Genomic DNA, 17,769 nt, shown 5'->3' with positions numbered 1-17,769 from the left:
ACATTTTCCATGTTTCCTGTGTTCTTTAGTTTAGCTTTCCCATTTTAGGTTTTTGAGGATTTTTCAAGGCTTTTAAACTACAGTTAAGCTGCCAAATAGCAATGAGCATTAAATGAATATCCATTTATTAAACTCAGCTTGAAAACATGCATATTTTAGAGTAAATTATAAAATGCAGTATATTTCTGACATTAAAATTTTTTAGAAATTATCAGTGTACCTTGTATTTAATTTCCTTATCCGCAACTAGTCAATTAATCAACCAATCTCAATTGCAGTTCTAGGAGGGAACCCTCATCAGCAGTGAACAGAAATCTGAGTAACATGTGGGCATACAGGACTGATTCAGTGGTGGAAAGCCAGCCAACAATGATATGATATGAGATTCCATTCCATATTACAGTTTCACACACAAAGATATGACATGTGCGGTCATGAAATATTACCTGGGTGATGTAATTGGACTACACGTGAGCTCAACATATGTTTTATAAAAGGTACACTGCTTTACATGCATGAACTGTATTTTCAGGTTATTGTTTTGGACAGTTTTGTGACAATTTTTAAAATGAAGTTGTTGTTTTCCTATAAATTCTGACAGTTGAATGCGATTTTAGCATTGCCATAGTATAGATATACTGATGCTGATCTATTATTCTGTTTGACATGGCCTAAAGTGAATGAGTTGTGCTGTTTCTGTTTTTCAAATGGGCCTGTATTTCATGTTTACCATGTGCTTTTAGTTCCTGCCTTTGTTCATATACTGCATATTGTGTCAAACTTGACAGCAATTATATTAAACTTTAGTGTCAATAAATACATTTCTTAAACTGAGCAGCTGTTTAAATGCCCTTACTCTTGAAATGAGAAAAATAATCTTATTTTTATTCTGGAAATTCAACCAAACCATTGTCATGCCTTGTAACTGGTAAATAAAGCTCAAGATGAGCTGAAATATCCTTTTAAGGAAAAGTTAGACATATTTTCCTAGAATAAGCTTTATTTTCTTGTCCAAAACTTGCTTGTTAAGAATATATTTTCTTTTTAGGCAAAAAATAAGAAAAAATGTCCATAAACAAGGTTTTTTTTTACTTTCTTGAAAATCGTTTTTTGCAGTGTGCCCTCAAAAGGCGACAAGATAAAGTAGAAAACTTCCAAGTGCACCCGTTCTTGCTTGAGATTTGTAAGTTGTTTTCATGTGTCCGGAAGAGAAACCGAGGGAGCTGTTTGACTGAGTATGATCAAACCCAATTAAAGTGAGGTGTGTGTGGCAGCTGCTAGCAAGGAAAAAAAAATCTTTGCTTATGCGTCTTTCCCAAAGTGTAAGTAAGGGAAACAGTAGGATAGGTGATGCTTTGGAGGCTAATGATCTCTAGCACATTAGAGAATCACTGATTCAGGGACAGGAAGTGATAAACAGACTGTGTCTGTTAACCGCTTTGGTCCAATATTCTTTATTTCCGAGTCATTGAGGTGTGAGCACAAAGTCAGCGAGGGCTCCTCTGGTCTGATGTATGATGATTGCTCACCCCTCCCTCCTCCTATTTGTTTCATTGAATTTGTTCTGAATGTTTTCACCCACTGAGGTTGAGCTGTTTCTTCACATCCTAAAGAGATTTGTGCACCCATTTGAATCGCAGAGGCTTGAGTGTCAAATCGGAACAAATATAATGTATTAAAGCATCTTTTTACGCCTCATTGCTATTAGCAAATCCTATTATACTCTGTGTGCTTTGCAGCCTTTCCACTTTCTTTTTTTCTTTTTTTAAATGCTTGCAGGGTTTTATACTACCCTGATGTTGTTCCACTTACTGTATGTCGACTGATAGTTTACCCACTTTGTAAGGGACACCGTGCTGGTACCAGGTTGGACTCTCTTTAGTTTCAGAACAGCCTTAATTCTGTCTGGTGCAAATTTATTATGGTGCTGAAAACACTCCTCAGAGACTTTGGTCCATATTGACACAATAAAATCACACAGTGACACATCCACAGTGCTAATAATATTTTACCAGGTGTTCTGTTGGATAATTGCATTTGAATACGATGAACTTGGTGTCATGTTCAAGAAACCAGATTGAGGTTATTTGAGCTTTGTGACATGGTGTGTTATCCTGCTAGAAGCAGCCATCAGAAGACGGTTACACAGTCATAAAGTGATAAACATGGTGAGCAATTATACTCAGGTAAGCTGAGGTGTTTGCATGATGCTCAACTGCTACTAAGAGGCCAAATGTGTGCCAAGAAAATATCCTGATACCAATGCACCAACACCAGCATCTCCGGAGGATGGATCCATGCTCTCGTGTTGTTTACACACAGTTCTGAGCTCATCATCCAAATTTTGCAGCAGAAATTGAAACTCGTCAGCCCAGGCAACATTTTTCAATTATCAGTTTCTGAAATACTCAAACCAGTCTATCAGGCACCAACAACCATTCCACATTCAAAGTCACTTAAATCACCTTTCTTCCACACTCTGATGCTCTGTTTGAACTTCAGCAGGTCTACGTGCTTAAATGCACCGAGTGGCTGCCATGTGATTTAATGAGATATTGGCATTAACAATCAGTTGCGCATGTGTACCTAACAAAGCAAGAGAGCAGATCAGTAATTTAATCCAGGTCTGGGGACATATGGACAGGACACAGGAAACCTTCCATTATATGGTTCATGTTAAGTTATAAAAACACAAGTGCTGAATTCTCTGACCTCACAAAATAACCTGACATCATTACACATTACAGGTTATAGCCGGTCATGTAATGGCATATAATTGTGTATTTAGAGGCATCCTTCATCTGATTGCGGTCTGTTGGTGTTGTATAAACACACACACTCGTATGAATATGTTGCAAAATTAAAAAAAAAAAAAATGTCCTTGTCATCCACCCTAGTTGTCTTAAACGCCTCAACTTGCATTGACCCGAAGGTATCGAGTGAAACATTTAACAAACACCTGCAACTTTCCGTGCTCACAAGTGCTCACCCCTTGTCGGGCTGAACGATGGCTGTAAAAGTATTAAAATCTTAATGCTGCCTTTTTTAAATCACTTCTCAGCTAGACACACACATGCAGAGCAAACTTTTACAGCTGCAGACTAATACGGAGACTCCAGTCATCGAGCATTACGCATCAATGCGATCGTGGCTCAGGAGTTGGGTGTTCGTCTTGGAAGGTTGCCGGTTCGAGCCCCGGCTCCGACAGTCTCAGTCGTTGTGTCCTTGGGCAAGACACTTCACCCGTTGCCTACTGGTGGTGGTCAGAGGGCCCGGTGGCGCCAGTGTCCGGCAGCCTCGACTCTGTCAGTGCGCCCCAGGGCAGCTGTGGCTACAATGTAGCTTGCCATCACCAGTGTGTGAATGGGTCGATGACTGAATGTAGTGTAAAGCGCTATACAAATACAGGCCGTTTGCTATTGCTAAAAGTTTCCTTTCATGTACGGTTGTAAAATAAGGCTCTAACATCACAAACCGGTTGGTGCCATCATGGTGGCTACAACCATCTTGTATTGAGATTCTATGCACTAAAACATACGTTTCCTAGAATTCCTGCATGCCTGTGGGGGCAAAACTATATTAGTAACCATTCCTGTGATTACCTCAGGTGAGTTCTGCAGACATGAAGTACTCCAAGCACAGAGATAGTCCTCCCAATTTCCCTGCCAGCGGTAGCCATCCGCACATTTCTGGCTGCTTTTTCAATTACTGGTAATCAAAAGTGCGATTATTATGACAGCATCCAATGTGCTTTGATGGTTGGTGGCAATCTTCTCCTTAATCACGCCATCGCAGTCATTAATTTACTGTCAGCCCTCGTCCCCGTGCTGCAATCTCCTTCCTGAGAGGCAGAGAGCTCGCCTGGAAAATAGAGGAAAAAAAACAAATGAAAAGAGAAGCGAGAGGCAGTGATTGCCGAATGCATTTGATGGTTCAGGAGTCAACCTCCTTTTGCAGAAGCTTCAGAGTGAGTGGGTGTTTTTTTTTTCCAAACAATATATTCTTAAAACAAATAGGCAAAAAAGAACATCTGATAAATAAAATGGGGTCACATCATTAGACACGCACAGATTTGATGCCTCATCCACCATGTAGTAATGGTGCCAATCTATTTTCTCTGATCATTTAGCCGCAGGTTTGCAGCACTATATCTAGCTATTAATTAGTCAGAAGTAAGTTTAAGCTTGTTTTACGGAGCCAGATAGGGGTGATGCATTACCTGCTCACGCTGCTGCTTCGCCTCAGTCGCGGCAATTAATTTGTGTGGTTTATTTTTAGGCAGATGTCTCAGAGACGCTGCTAGTGATTTCCCACAGATATCCCACAATTTCACACATCATATTAGCATGCCAGATATGCACTGTCTCCTTGGCTCCCCATTACCTCCATGACTGCTCCACTGCCTCTGGAGCCGTGCTTCTTTAATAGTATCTCCTCCAACAATAGCATGATATCTCATTAGAAACATTTTTAATTTAACTAATGATTGATTTTTGCAGTTTATTTTGTTCAGGTAATCTACAGGTAAAGTTTCTTGCTTTTGTGTTGTTTACTAACGCATCAGCCGGGATTTTGCGCCGCCGCAGCTTCTGAGGCACTCAATTAAAGATCTAAACTCCCACTCAGATGGAGATGCTGGAAAAAAAAATCACAAAGCTCAGATGATGCAGATCTCCTTAAGCTCTTTGTCTCTGCATGTGCGAATGTGTGCTCTGTTGAGAATATGTGTAGGTGTAAGCATAAGATGTGCGCAGAGAACTGCTTGTGTGTGTGTGTGAGTCTACGGGATTGTGTACCCCAGCAGCAGCAGGTTGCTGGTCCAAAAACACGTCAATGATCTGTCACCGTGTGTGTGACAAGCTGAGATACGGGCGTGTGGGAAGAAATGAGTGGCAGTGGGGCAGGAAAAAATGGGAATTTAGCCTAAAGGTCTGTTTGTGTGTATGTGAGGAAGTGTGTGTGTGTGTGTGGTCTCAAAAACAGCTTAGTAGGGGTAGCCAGAAGCAGCAGCCATTGGCCTTTCCCCCCCCTTTTTTCCCTCATCTCATGCCAACATGGCCAGAACCACCCCCCCTCCCCCAAAGCCACCCATCCACTTCTGGAAAGTCCGCCACATCTGACACGTGTAACCAGCCAACCTGCTCCTTGTCAAAGAGGAAATGACTCTCACGGTTTCTGTCTGAGACCCCTCTGAGCCCCACCAGAATCCTCACCGCCACCTTATTTCTCTCGGCCCCCACCATCCTCCCCTTCACTCAACCACCTCGTTCCTGCTGCTGAGAGTGTTTTGCTGCTCTAATGAAGACCTTGGGAGGAGAGGCCATTTCACACTTGATTCCCTCCAACACCCTTGATATGTTTGAGCATTTGAAGATGGAGTGTAGGCCTGTGCTGCGCTGTGTTTGGCTGCACAGTGGCTAAAAGAAACAGAGTGCAAAGTGGTTTTAAGAGTTTAGAAACTGAAGAAAATAAAAGAAGCTCCACCAAAACGAGGAGCTAAAACGAGGATGGGAACTTATGCGATTTTTACTTTTTTTCCACTAGTGTTTATTAAAGACGAATAATTCATGTATTCACCAGGGTACCACGCTATAATCCAAGAGCCTCCTGGGAAATTTGCAGACCACTGATTTGTTAGTCAATAGTTTGTTTATCTCTCCCCACAGGACACGGAGGAGTAGTTTAGTACTGTAGCAAGTAGGGCTGGGCCATATTATACCGTTCACGGTAATACCGGTATAATGTTAGGCAACGATAGGAAAATGAAATATCGCGATAGAATATGAGTAAAACGCGCATGCGCAGTGCCTTTGTTTTCATACGCACATGGCCGATTGTTGAGTGAAACAGATGAACCAGAATTGGTTTGTAAAAATGGTGCAACTTCAGTGATGTGGAACTGGTTTGGTGTTTGTCCGTCAGATACACGACAAAGCACATTTTTTTGCAGAACATGCAAGCGGCCGTCGTTATTGTCGTATTTGTCGGACTAAGATGCTCTTAAATCTGGGAGTAATCTGGGTCCTAAACTCCGTATGCTTCAGGTCAAACGAACACTGCAGCATCACTAAGAATTAAAAACTGTCTAAATTCTTTCATCTTTAATAAAACGATCAGCATTGCTGCTTTACCAGGTGTAACTATGAAGTTTAACTTCCAGGCATCCATGAAAACAAAATGTATTACATTTAACGGAGTTAGAAGCTAGCAGGAAGCTAGCGGAAGTTAGCTCGCTAGTTTCGCTAGTTACCTAAGCATGATATAGCATGTTCTGACTGAGAGATTTCTGAAAAAATTCAAACGTACAGCTCTGCTATCACTTCCAACATAAATGAAGACAGGAAACTAAACAGCAGTGACGTTTGTAGGGTTACTGAAGTTGGGCTAGCTGGTATATAATGATGTGCTACGTGATCGCTAGCAACACAGCTATGTTAGCATAACATACACAGTGAAGCTGGAGGACAAACACTAACACTTTTCCACTTATAAAAGTTAACGTTAAGGTTCCTCATGGTTAGAGACAAATGCAATCGCATGGCAGGATGCTGTAAAAGGACCAAACTTCAGTCAGGAGAACAACTGAGATAATCCATCCACAATACGAGGTTAGTCATTAATATACTGCAACAACATGGGAATAGAGCAGCTGCCAGAGAATTCAACATTAATGAATCAATGGTACAGAAGTGGAGGAAGCAAGAAGAATGAGTTTAATAAAGTTTGATTTATCTGACTGCTTTGTTTCGCTTAATGTGCCTTATAATCCCGTGCACCTTATGGTCCGAAAAATGCGTACTGCACACTGCAGTTTAATGTTACAAAGCACCTCTTTTTAACTTCAGTGGATATTATACATGGTTATGCTCAGGATATGTCAGCCCATTTCTACTGGAAATGCCTTTTGGTTAAACTTTCAGCAAGGAATTTGCATTTGCACTGTTACATTTTATAAAGCTTTAATGTACATAAAAAACAGCTTCTTGTTTAATTTTTAAGTGAAAATAAATGATAGGTTGTCTTTTTGCGCTAGTAATGTTGTGGAGTTGTATTTGTCTCGCATCAATTATATCGTCAGTTATATCGTTATCGCAAATTTTCAAATATATATCGTGATAAATATTTTTGGCCATATCGCCCTGCTCTAGTAGCAAGTGTGTATTTCTGATGGCATTAGCATATAGTTTATTTATAGTCTAATATTTTATAACTTAGCAGAGACTTGAAAGAGAAAAACTCAGTCCTCTGACATTTATCAAAGCCCCTCCGATCAAACTCACAGAGCCAAGAATGTCTTTCATGATCAAACACTAAAAAACCTCAGAAAAGTTGGAAATCCAGACTCAAAAATCTTATAGTTTTATTTTGCGCTGAACTTAAAGGACCTCATCAGTGGAACAGCCTCTTTGTGTTTGTGTAGCCATTGCCAAGCTCGTGCTTTTACGTTAAGTGTTTAGAATTTACATCATTCAGTTTGTGTTTCTTCCTTTAAAGGTTAGAGGTTAGAGGAGTCTGTCTCTTGGACCCTCCAAACCTTTTAGTAAAATCACTCCATCTTCTTGATCTTTTTTTCCGTTCTTTTCCACTTAGGAAGTAGAACTGTGTCGACTCAACAGCCAAGAGAAGCTGGGCCTAACTCTGTGCTACAGGACAGATGAAGAAGAAGATGTGGCCATCTATGTTAGCGAGGTGAGTAGATAACTTGCCCCGCACTTAAATAACATAAAGACGTTCATACGAGACATCTGCAAACAATTACCTTGAGTGTGAGTACTGTGAATACATAATTTCATACATTAGTCACTAAGCTCAAAGGTTTTGTGACACTGGCATGTACACAATCACACAAAACCCTGAATCAGTACCTGCTCATTTCTGGGCATCAACTACTGCCCTTTTGTTTCACAGATACCCACTAGCTGTCCTTTGGCATATGTGTCATATACATGTAACCATTTTATAGACTGTAGTAGGAAGGGTCTCGCTTCCACTCGTCACACTGGGATGCTTTTTAAGTACCCTCTGGGATCAAATTTAAATGTGCTGTCAAAGTGTCATTTTTCAGTCATTTTTAAACAAAGGCAGTTTCCTCACCCCAATCGTGAAGTTTTCGATGTCTCAAGCTAAGCAGCAGGGGAAGGGAAAACGGAGCTCAGGACACAAAGTTCTAAAACAAGTCACGAACTGCAGTCTCCTGCCTGATAGACCTGCCATGTATTCCACAGCCACCCCTCTAACCTGCGTGCTCTATCAGTCTTTCAAACCGGCCTGCTAACCCTCTGTGTCCAAAACGGTTACAGATGGTGTGTCGAGGCACCAACGCTAGCAAAATCAGACAGAATATGAGATGCAGCAATCCAAATTTGTCCTGTTTCAACACAATCATAACTTAGTGTTTAACTTAACAATCTGCATTCCTCAGTGTGAAGAAGAGACTGGAGATCTTTCTTTTATGTGGTGACATCTGTAAACACAAACATAAAAAATTATCATTTCGAGCTGATGACACAGGTGACGATGACATTAACCAAGGTGACGACAGCTCGTTTGGATGCCGTGAGTGCGATAAAGGCTGCACAAATCTAGACTGAGAGAGAGAAGCTGACAGGGAACAGCATTGTAGTCATTGGACCTTTTCAGTCATGCCAAGTAAAAACTCTACTGGCCCTTGTGTTGTGTTAGTTCATGTAGTCAATACAGCACAGCAGACGGATGAGAGTAAGGATCCAAAATCTGTAATGAATGAGACACTATGTATCCTGTATCTTCTTCCTGACAGCCATTTTTAATCCAGCAACCAGATTTAGGGCTGCTAACCATTTGAAAGATGATATTTCTAGCATACTCCAGTATATACATATTCTAACACTTAAATATTAAGTATCTTCCCTCATCAGTACTTTGATGAAATGTCTAATGAAAAATCTCACACAAAATTTAATATTCATCTTCAATGTAAGAAACAACAATTTCTTTATTTGGTGAAGTTTTAAAATTGAATTCTTTTTATCAAATCTGACATTACTGAACAGTTTAGCATTGATCTGTGTGTGCGTGATCATACTGTCAGTTCACCAGAAACAAAATGAATGCCAAGACAGCAAACAACAACAAAAAAGAGGAAGAAGAAAAAAAACACAGAAGTGCTTTCAGGTCTTGTCTTTGTTGTTCATCCAGTCTCAGTGCAGCTGACAACAAGCAGGCACTGGCATACATGTAAAGAGAGAGACTATTTTTCTCCCACTTGTTGGAAGCATAGAAAATGCCATTCTCCGCTCTCCTCAACTTTCAAATTCGTTTGAAGTCGACTTGGACCATGCAAGGTGTTCTCTTTGAGAGCTGAGTAGAATATAAATCACTGTGGTCGCTGGCTCCTGGCAGCATCTTTAAGTGTTTACTCTATAAAAAGTAGGGCTAAGAGGAGTGCACTGCATTTACATGAGATGTCTGAATGTCACTGTATGCTGGCTGCACTGGGAGTTGAGTGGGGGAAGAATACAAGGTTATTTTAAAACAAGTAGAATTTTCCAAATTTAGATTGTTGAATGGCCATTTTCCATTTTACTGTCTCATAGCACAGTGGGTGAATACATGTGGCTGATTCTCTAGACTTTTCAGTTCACCTGCTGTTTCTTTACTGCTCTGCCAGAGCCTCTTGCCCTTTTTCCTCTCACAGTTCAAAAACAGTTAAAAAAGGAAACAAACGTACAAAAAAGAATAAAGCTAAGAGGCAAAGCTAAGAAACTCATTCCGTAAACAGCGGTTTTGCCACTAACAATGTCATCTTCAACACGTAAACGGTTGTAAGTTATTCACGATCTGAAGTTCTCTCCTTGACTGCTGAGAAATTACCTTCAATTTCCTCTTTTTCCTCCAGCCCTTCACTAATTCCTGCCTGGGGACTTCTGTCCCAGTCTAATGAGCGGCCCTCTGTGTAGGAGTGAACTATCATGAAGATGGAGTGCTTGAACACCTCCTTGTCTGCCGAGATCTTATCTGATAGGAAAAAGTGAAACGAATGGCCCCAGATGCCGATTGATTGGTCAATGAAAGAGTGCTCTGCCCTCTTGTTGACTAGCATTAGTTACATGAGGAGCAGGTGCACGATGTACTGGAGTTGAGTTACGGGCTGGAGATGCTATATGCAGAGACTTGTTTTTTATCAAGTTGTCAAAAAAATAATAACTGAGGCAGGTGCAATCGATGTCTTGGATGATAAAGGTGATGATTTAGCTTCTTCCTCAGGCTTTCAGGAAACAATAAAAGGAACACATCAAATGGTCGGGAATGGTCTGGACAGCTATCACACAATACTTCCAGCCACATCTAGACTCTCTCGAATGAAGATTGAAAGTGTTTCATGTATAATTTTGTGCCTTCTCCACCTTCACAGATAAGTCCAAACAGCATCGCTGCCAGAGATGGACGAATCCGGGAGGGGGATCGCATTTTACAGGTGCAGTAAAGCACTCGCTGGTCACCTCCACACTGGCTTTTATTAGGTTCAAAATAAAATTCTTCTTCTATTTTGTCACACTCAACCACTGTCTCCCAGCAAGAGAGCCCATTCATTTTTAATGGCAGCACATTAAAGGGGGAACTTGCACCCGCTGTGACTGTTAAAGAGGGAGAAATGTCCCCCTGGCTGTTTTAGTTACCGACTCAGCACCAGCAGGGTTTTTTAAGAGTTCTGGTTGGGAGTGACACTGTGCTGATGCCTCCTGTGGGATAGCTGAGAGGCAGTAACTGCTATTAGCCCCTAGCTAGATATCCAGGCTTGAGATTTGGAATGGCTACTGACAAGGACCGACGTTTGTTAGAGCTCTGGGTTGGATCGTGTTGTTTCTGTGGGATAGGTATGCGATTACAGTGTTTGTCACCATAATAGCTTCATAATAGCTTGTTAAGCCAGTGTTAATGGATTCATGGTTGCCATAAAACAAACTGAAAACATCTGAGATACCACCTCCAGAATTTTGGACTTGTATGTTTTACCAATAATCTGTGTCTGTATGGAAGCAATTTTGGGGCTGTCTTCCCTTTATTGTGATGGAACAGATGGAACCCAGGGCTCTGCATTAGCTTTATGGATTAGCTGCTCATCCCAGAGAGTTAAACCTGCACCCTTGTATAAAGACAATTTCATCTTTTTTTTCACTTGTCTGTCTTGAACACCAGGCAAAAAAAACATGCTTCCAACATACATATTTTGCTTCCAAGGAGCCATACTTTTTTAAAGTGGTCTTGAGCAATAGTTCTTTACACTTTCTCAAGATCTTTCAAAGTTTTTCTTTGGACATTGACTGCTTTTTCACTTATTTTCACCCCTGAAATTTCTCTCCTGACATCGCTGGGCATATTATAGCAGCATAAAACAGTAACTGTTGTATCCGCACATAGCAGACAACTTATCAAAGAACCTATTTTAATTTGGATTTTCATCTTTTTGTTCCAATTTCTTTGTTGAATGTATAACTAAATGCACAGTACACAGTAATATTTTTGCAGCAACATGGTCATTCTTACCTGTTAGCCAAAAACTTAGCATATCTCAGCATGGTGGCGTTTCCTTAAATACATTTAAAAATATGGGACAAAAGAAGAAATGAGAGAGCTAAAAATAATGATCTACAGCAGATAAACAGTTTCTGAAAGTCGTGTTCTTTAGAGAAACGGAAAAAATTAATTAAAGACCCGACAAAGGACCTAAGAGATGTGCCGGTTGAGCCAACTACTGTTTGCTAAAGCCTCATCAGAAATGGTCTCAGTGGAAGGGTGGCTGTCAAGAAGCCATTGTTAAAGATGGGAAACAGGGAGAAAAGACTGAGGCTTTACCAAATTACAGAACAAGTAAACTGGAAATCAGTAGCAACCGGTCTTTTGGAATGATGCCAGTGATTCCAAACACGCTGCCAATGCAGTAAAACTATATCTGGACAGAAAAAATACACTGTTGTTCTAGTCGTGAATTTGCCTCTTCAGATCCCCCACCTCAGCATAATTGAGACACTGTGGGATCATCTTAACAAAGAATAAAACAAAAGGCAGTCAACATCCAAAGAAGAGCTTTAAAACTCCTTCAAGATGCCTGGAGAGCCGAAGACTTTATACAGAAATTATAAGACAGCTTGTCTAAGTGAGTGAAAGTTGTACAGACTCTGTTTCTTTTATATATATTTGACCATCTTGGGAGGGAAAGAGACGGAAATAGTCTGCCTGGCCTATAATAGCTATGTGAAGTGGATCCATGAGTGCTACTGGTCTAATTGTCTCAACAGTACATGTTGTGTGGCTGATTTGAACAAAGGGAAGCGGTGTGCGTAGGTTTGTGAGGCAGACGGGTACTCTGGCACTATTATCCACTAGTGACAGGGCCATTACTCTGCCTGCAAAAAGATGGACGCCACCTGTCAGTGGCCAGTTAATTGTACGGCTAGATGTATGTATGCTGCTGGATGCTTTGGTGGACACAACACCTCCGTCAGCCCACGGCCGGTGTCTCATTCATAATCGCTGCTGGGTCCAGATTTATTACAGAGAGGGTTGACAATTTGCCCAGGAAAAGGGCACTACTGTCCAATGTGTTTCAGTGTGGCATTTTGTTTTTCTTAAGGGCATTTGCATTAGAGCGATGAACTTGTGTGTTCGTGCCTGTGTTGAAATTTTTGCTTGTTTGTGTTTCACCTAATATGGTCTTAATCGTGTTTGTCGTCTTCAGATTAATGGCCAGGATGTACAGGACAGGGAGGAAGCCATGGCTGCACTCTCCAGTGACGAGTGCAGGAACATCATACTGCTGGTTGCCAGACCTGAGATGCAGGTGAGAAATAATCACACATTCAACTCACACTGACTTATTATGCACTGAAGTCAAATAGTAAAAACTAATTTCCTCGACTTGTCTTTGGAAAAGAAAAGAAACTAAGTTTGAAGTGACAAAGACTTACAAAAGAACAACCGTGGAGCTAAGATAACCCAGCTGCTTTTGAACTGTCTGGACATAATCTACAGTTTACATAACCTGTATGGTTTCAAATTCAGGCTTTTACTGTACTGTACTGTGTATTTGCTCAAAGAAGACCTCAGCAGTTTGGTGTAGCCACCAACGCCCTCCCACCACATGTAACCACTCCTACTGCAAGCCACGACTGAGACCTCATCATGTTTTATTTTTATGTAGCGCCACTGTAATTGACTTCCAACGGTAAGCCATAAAAGCTAATGGCATGCTAATGTGGAGTGAGTTCAGGCCCAGGGCCGATGACAAACTAAGTGGAAGGACTCTGCCGCAGTGCAGAGGAACTGGAAGCAATACTAGGCTCTTTAATTAAATGCATTTTAGTAGTAAATCTGAAGTCATCAGATATGGATACCATTTGGTTTGCATCAGATGTACAAACAGATGATGGATGATGTGGATGATACGGCCTAACAGGTTAAAAGTGGTGGCCATCAAGTTACGTGGTTCTGATTCTACGATTAGAGTCCATGTTTAAAAGATGAGGACTGTATATCTGTCAAATGTGAATCATGACGCTTGTTATTACCCAAAAAGGATAACAAAAATGTCACTAAGCCACTAGCCTAAACCCTTTCCTTCACCATATGCTTTCCTTCTTCCTTCACCTATAGCTGGAAGAAGCCTGGCTGGATGATGAACATAGCGAGTTCCTGGAGCAACTGAAGATGGAAATGTTGGAGGAGCAGCAAAGAGAGGAAATGGAATTAGCTGCCTTACAAGAGGAACAGGAGAATGAACAGGTCAGACAGCATCGAGACATATTGACCCTGCCAGTAATGAGCAAGTGAATGAAAAAGCTTATCTCCATGTAAGAAATTCTGAAGCTCTTTGTTTGCACTGTTCAGTATAACGAAGCTTCTAAAACTCAGCAAGGAGAAAAAAAAGGACAGCTCATTGCGACAGATCATTATACACAGCCAATATTATCTTTGATGCCATTTCTATCATAAGACAAACTGTTCATCAACTTTCTTTGCAAAACCGAGTCAAAACAAGCTTCTCCCTGTGAAATGTGAGCGTTAAATTCCGATTATGAATATTTATGGAGGGGGACCGTTGAACCATTTAAATTCCAAACATTAGTAACCGTGATTTAAAATTCTGTTTTGCTGAGAGGATAGCATACCTCAAAAATCCATATAAATGGGACTTCAAAGACATGGCAGAGAGGAGACAATCCCTGAAGTAACAGAGCTGGTTAACAGAGTTATGCACAACAACATATGTATTCCTTCAGGGGAATGCAGAAGAGGGATGCACTTCTTGAACTCTTAAAAAGTTCTTGTGACTTTTTGTTATTGTTTTTTTTCCCCCTCGCTCCATGATTAAATCAGAGAATAAATTCAGAATAAGCATGTTTCTGTATTACCAAACAGAAAGTCTGTACATTTAGGTTTAATTACCTTGCTTTCAAAAAGAGCGTAGCTGTTGCACATTCATGTACAACGCATGTTTATGTTGTACACAGCTGCATATCCCATAGTTGTTATCTATCTAGAAGTAATTCACGCTGATTCTCTTCAACTTATTTCAGAGAACAGAGGATGATAAGCCCACTTGTTCCACACTCCCTCATCATAAGGACAATGTACTGAGCATAAAGGACAGGATGGGGAACTCGCAGCATAATGTCATGGCACATATCCAGAAACGTCTGTCCCAGTGCCTGAAAGACAGTCGGGACACGCACTCTACCACCAGCTCCATGCAGCTAGACGACAAAACGGATGAGGATGACGATGAAGCAGAAGGTGATCGCTTCCAGCAGCTCTTGGAACTGAAATGTCAAATACGCAACAGCGGCGAGTACGACCTGTTCTACAGCCGCCGGAGCACTATTGAGTGCAGCATGGGGGAGCAGGCGGGGGTACAGCACGAGCTGCGTATGCTCAATGAGGAACTGCGCAGCATCGAGCTTGAATGTCAGAACATCATGCAGGCCCACAAACTTCGTAAGGGTCAGCAGTCTCCCTCAGTGGGCCATTCTACACCCTCCACCAAAATCCAAAGCTTTCACCGCGGTGAGCCCTCAAAGGGTAAGCTGGCCGACATTAACGAGAGGCTAGAGAAATCGGACAAGGACAGCTCCAGTGCCTACAACACAGCAGAGAGTTCACGCAGCACCCCTCTGGCAATGGACCGCTCCCCGGAGCACTCACTCCAGAGAATGGTTAGTCTTACAAACCAGAGGAACCTCTGCAGCGGCCTCGCTGCTGGTCATTCTCTTAGCCTGAGCCCCATCCCAGCGTGCCGCGCTCCAGTCCTGGGTAAGAGCAGCAGCCCTGACCACAGCAGTCCTTCTGAGTCAGACCAAACACCTCAGGCTGAGGAAGAGAGCAGAGGGAAACTAAACCAAAGCGCTTCCCGAAATCCATACTTCTCACCTTCTCACAGTTCCCAGCAGAGGCAGACCAACATCCCAGCTCACGCCCGCCACTACCAGAGCTACATGCAGCTGATACAACAGCGCTCAGCTGTAGAGTACGCTCAGAGCCAGCTCAGTCTACTTAGCGTCTGTAAAGAGCCTCAGAGGCCCATTACAGAGCCCAAGATGGAGTGGAAGGTCAAGATCCGTAGTGACGGTACCCGCTACATCACCAAGAGGCCTGTGAGAGACAAGATCCTGAAGGAGCGAGCCCTAAAGATTAAAGAGGAACGCAGCGGGGGAATGACGACAGATGACGACGCAATGAGTGAAATGAAGATGGGGAGGTACTGGAGTAAAGAGGAAAGAAAGCAGCACCTCGTCAGAGCGAAAGAACAGCGGAAGAGGCGAGAGTTCATGCAGCGCAGTCGGCTGGAGAGCTTGAGGGAGAACCCTCAGAGCAGCAGTGAGGGTCGAAAGGAAGTCAGCATCATAGAGCTCAGCCACAAGAAGATGATGAAGAAACGCAACAAGAAGATCTTGGATAACTGGATGACAATCCAGGAGCTGATGACTCATGGTACCAAGGCCCCAGAGGGAGCTAAGGTACACAATGCCTTCCTTTCAGTCACTACTGTATAAAAAAACAAAACAAACACACACATTCTACCCCATGTGGTACGACATACTTGCCTCGTTAAATGTGGCATTTTTACATGGACAATAGGAATATTTTTCACACTTTGTAACCCAAAAAAAGCATTTTGTAAAGAATTTATCAGCGGCATCATGACATTTTGATGTTTTTCCAAGATTGTTTTTTTCACATCACTCTGTGGGAAAAAGCTTTTTTTCTATGATACAATGACAATACAATTATTTTGTTATTTTACGCGAAACATGTTTATCTTTTCAATTCTATTTTCATATTTATGTTGTAACCACTTAACTCAAGACAGTTCTAAGAGACTTTTTTTTCTTTTATGTAATATGCACACTTACCAATGGAGCATCAGCCGGTCATTTGCTTTTTACTTTTTTAAATAAATACAAACTAACGTATACGTATGCAGTCTTTGTCTCCTATTCAAAGCAAAGGAGACGTGGACATAGTTACTCCTCATTGTCCTGAATTTTAAAGACAATTCCCATGGAAACGAGGAGGTGGGAGGGGGTAAAGATTTGGCGCTGCACGTTGAATTGAATTGTTATCAGCAATTTGCAAAAACATCTTTAAAAAAGTTGGATACCTCATTTTACAGCAAAGCACGTGTTGTTTCTATAACCTCAACAACAAAGCTACAAATTGGGAACAAATCAAAGCTGCTGCACTAACAGTTTAGTGGGGAAATACAGTTTTGGACACAGAATCACATGTCTTAAAACTTTTAAATACTTTTGATTCATTAGTAAAGAGGACATTTAAAAAAAATGTCCTGATATGCTTTGTTTGTCTGGTTTGGCAGCTTTGGGTAAAATTTTTGTATTCAGTTTTATTTTGTGGGTTTATTTTCTACATGTATGACAACAGATGAACCTTCCCATAGCTTTTACATATCAGTACTTTTTACTCTCCCACATACACCTTAACTCAGCATAGCCTTAACAACCAGACACGAATCAACGGCGATCAAGTTGCCAGTTCTGTGGCGACTTGATTTCAACCGCAAAACTGTCTGTGTATCTTTGCAACAGAGATATTTTGTTCAGACTTATTCATACATTGTATGATTTGAGTTTTTGACAACTGGAAACATTCATATATATTGTATAATAGTTCTGATTCATATTTGCAGTTAGATCAAAGTGGTGTTAGGATGATTGCCACTGAGCAGGACTCAGAACACAGCATTTTAGAACTGGTGAGATAAACGGGTTGCCATTTATCAAAAGTCTTATAGTCCAGTTACGTGTATAGTAAACTCCATCCAAATGAATACTTTTTAAGTGAAGTATTGTAAATTTGAAATTTTTGAAAACCAAGTCCTGTAACGTTTTAAGTCGATGTCTGATGGTCTGAAGTAAAGCGTAGGTGGAACATTTGTAGCCAGGTAAAATGTGTTATAATGGTGATCTTTGCAAAAGAAATGATAATAAATTATTGGGTTTTTATATAACTTTGCACTGGACTGTGTTTTTTTTTTTTTTTTTTTTCATTAAGAAAATTTGAATTTAGTTGGTGCCAAAAACTTCCAAAAACAAAAATGCTGGTGAACAACACTGAACCTTAACACACTGCTAACATAATCTTGACATAATACTAATGAATTGTCCAATTTCTGTGTGATAATTGTGCATGGAAGTGTATAAAGAAGAGAGGTGGATGTTGTTGGGAAATGGTGCAAGCAGGAAAAGTGAACTGTGACAGAAAGTACAGCAAGCC

General features: G+C 41.1%; 1 protein-coding gene across 3 annotated transcripts in view; it reads left to right on the top strand.

Moving 5' to 3' along the window:
• Window positions 1–17,480, top strand: part of LOC308391931 (PDZ domain-containing RING finger protein 4) — a 127,918-nt gene extending 110,438 nt beyond the window's left edge. For all 3 annotated transcript variants that reach the window (XM_080874732.1, XM_080874734.1, XM_080874733.1), the window contains 5 exons: window positions 7,591–7,689; window positions 10,394–10,456; window positions 12,719–12,820; window positions 13,633–13,761; window positions 14,556–17,480. In XM_080874732.1, the coding sequence (XP_080730858.1) occupies window positions 7,591–7,689; window positions 10,394–10,456; window positions 12,719–12,820; window positions 13,633–13,761; window positions 14,556–16,028 (1,866 nt within the window). In that variant the 3' untranslated portion in view covers window positions 16,029–17,480. The remainder of the gene's footprint in view (window positions 1–7,590; window positions 7,690–10,393; window positions 10,457–12,718; window positions 12,821–13,632; window positions 13,762–14,555) is intronic.
• Window positions 17,481–17,769: the final 289 nt, after the last annotated feature.

This window comes from Rhamphochromis sp. 'chilingali' (genome assembly GCF_963969265.1).
Source record: "Rhamphochromis sp. 'chilingali' genome assembly, chromosome: 2".
Classification (NCBI taxonomy): domain Eukaryota; kingdom Metazoa; phylum Chordata; class Actinopteri; order Cichliformes; family Cichlidae; genus Rhamphochromis; species Rhamphochromis sp. 'chilingali'.
The sequence above is the reverse complement of the archived record's forward strand: the minus strand, read 5'-3'. Positions and strand labels throughout refer to the sequence as shown.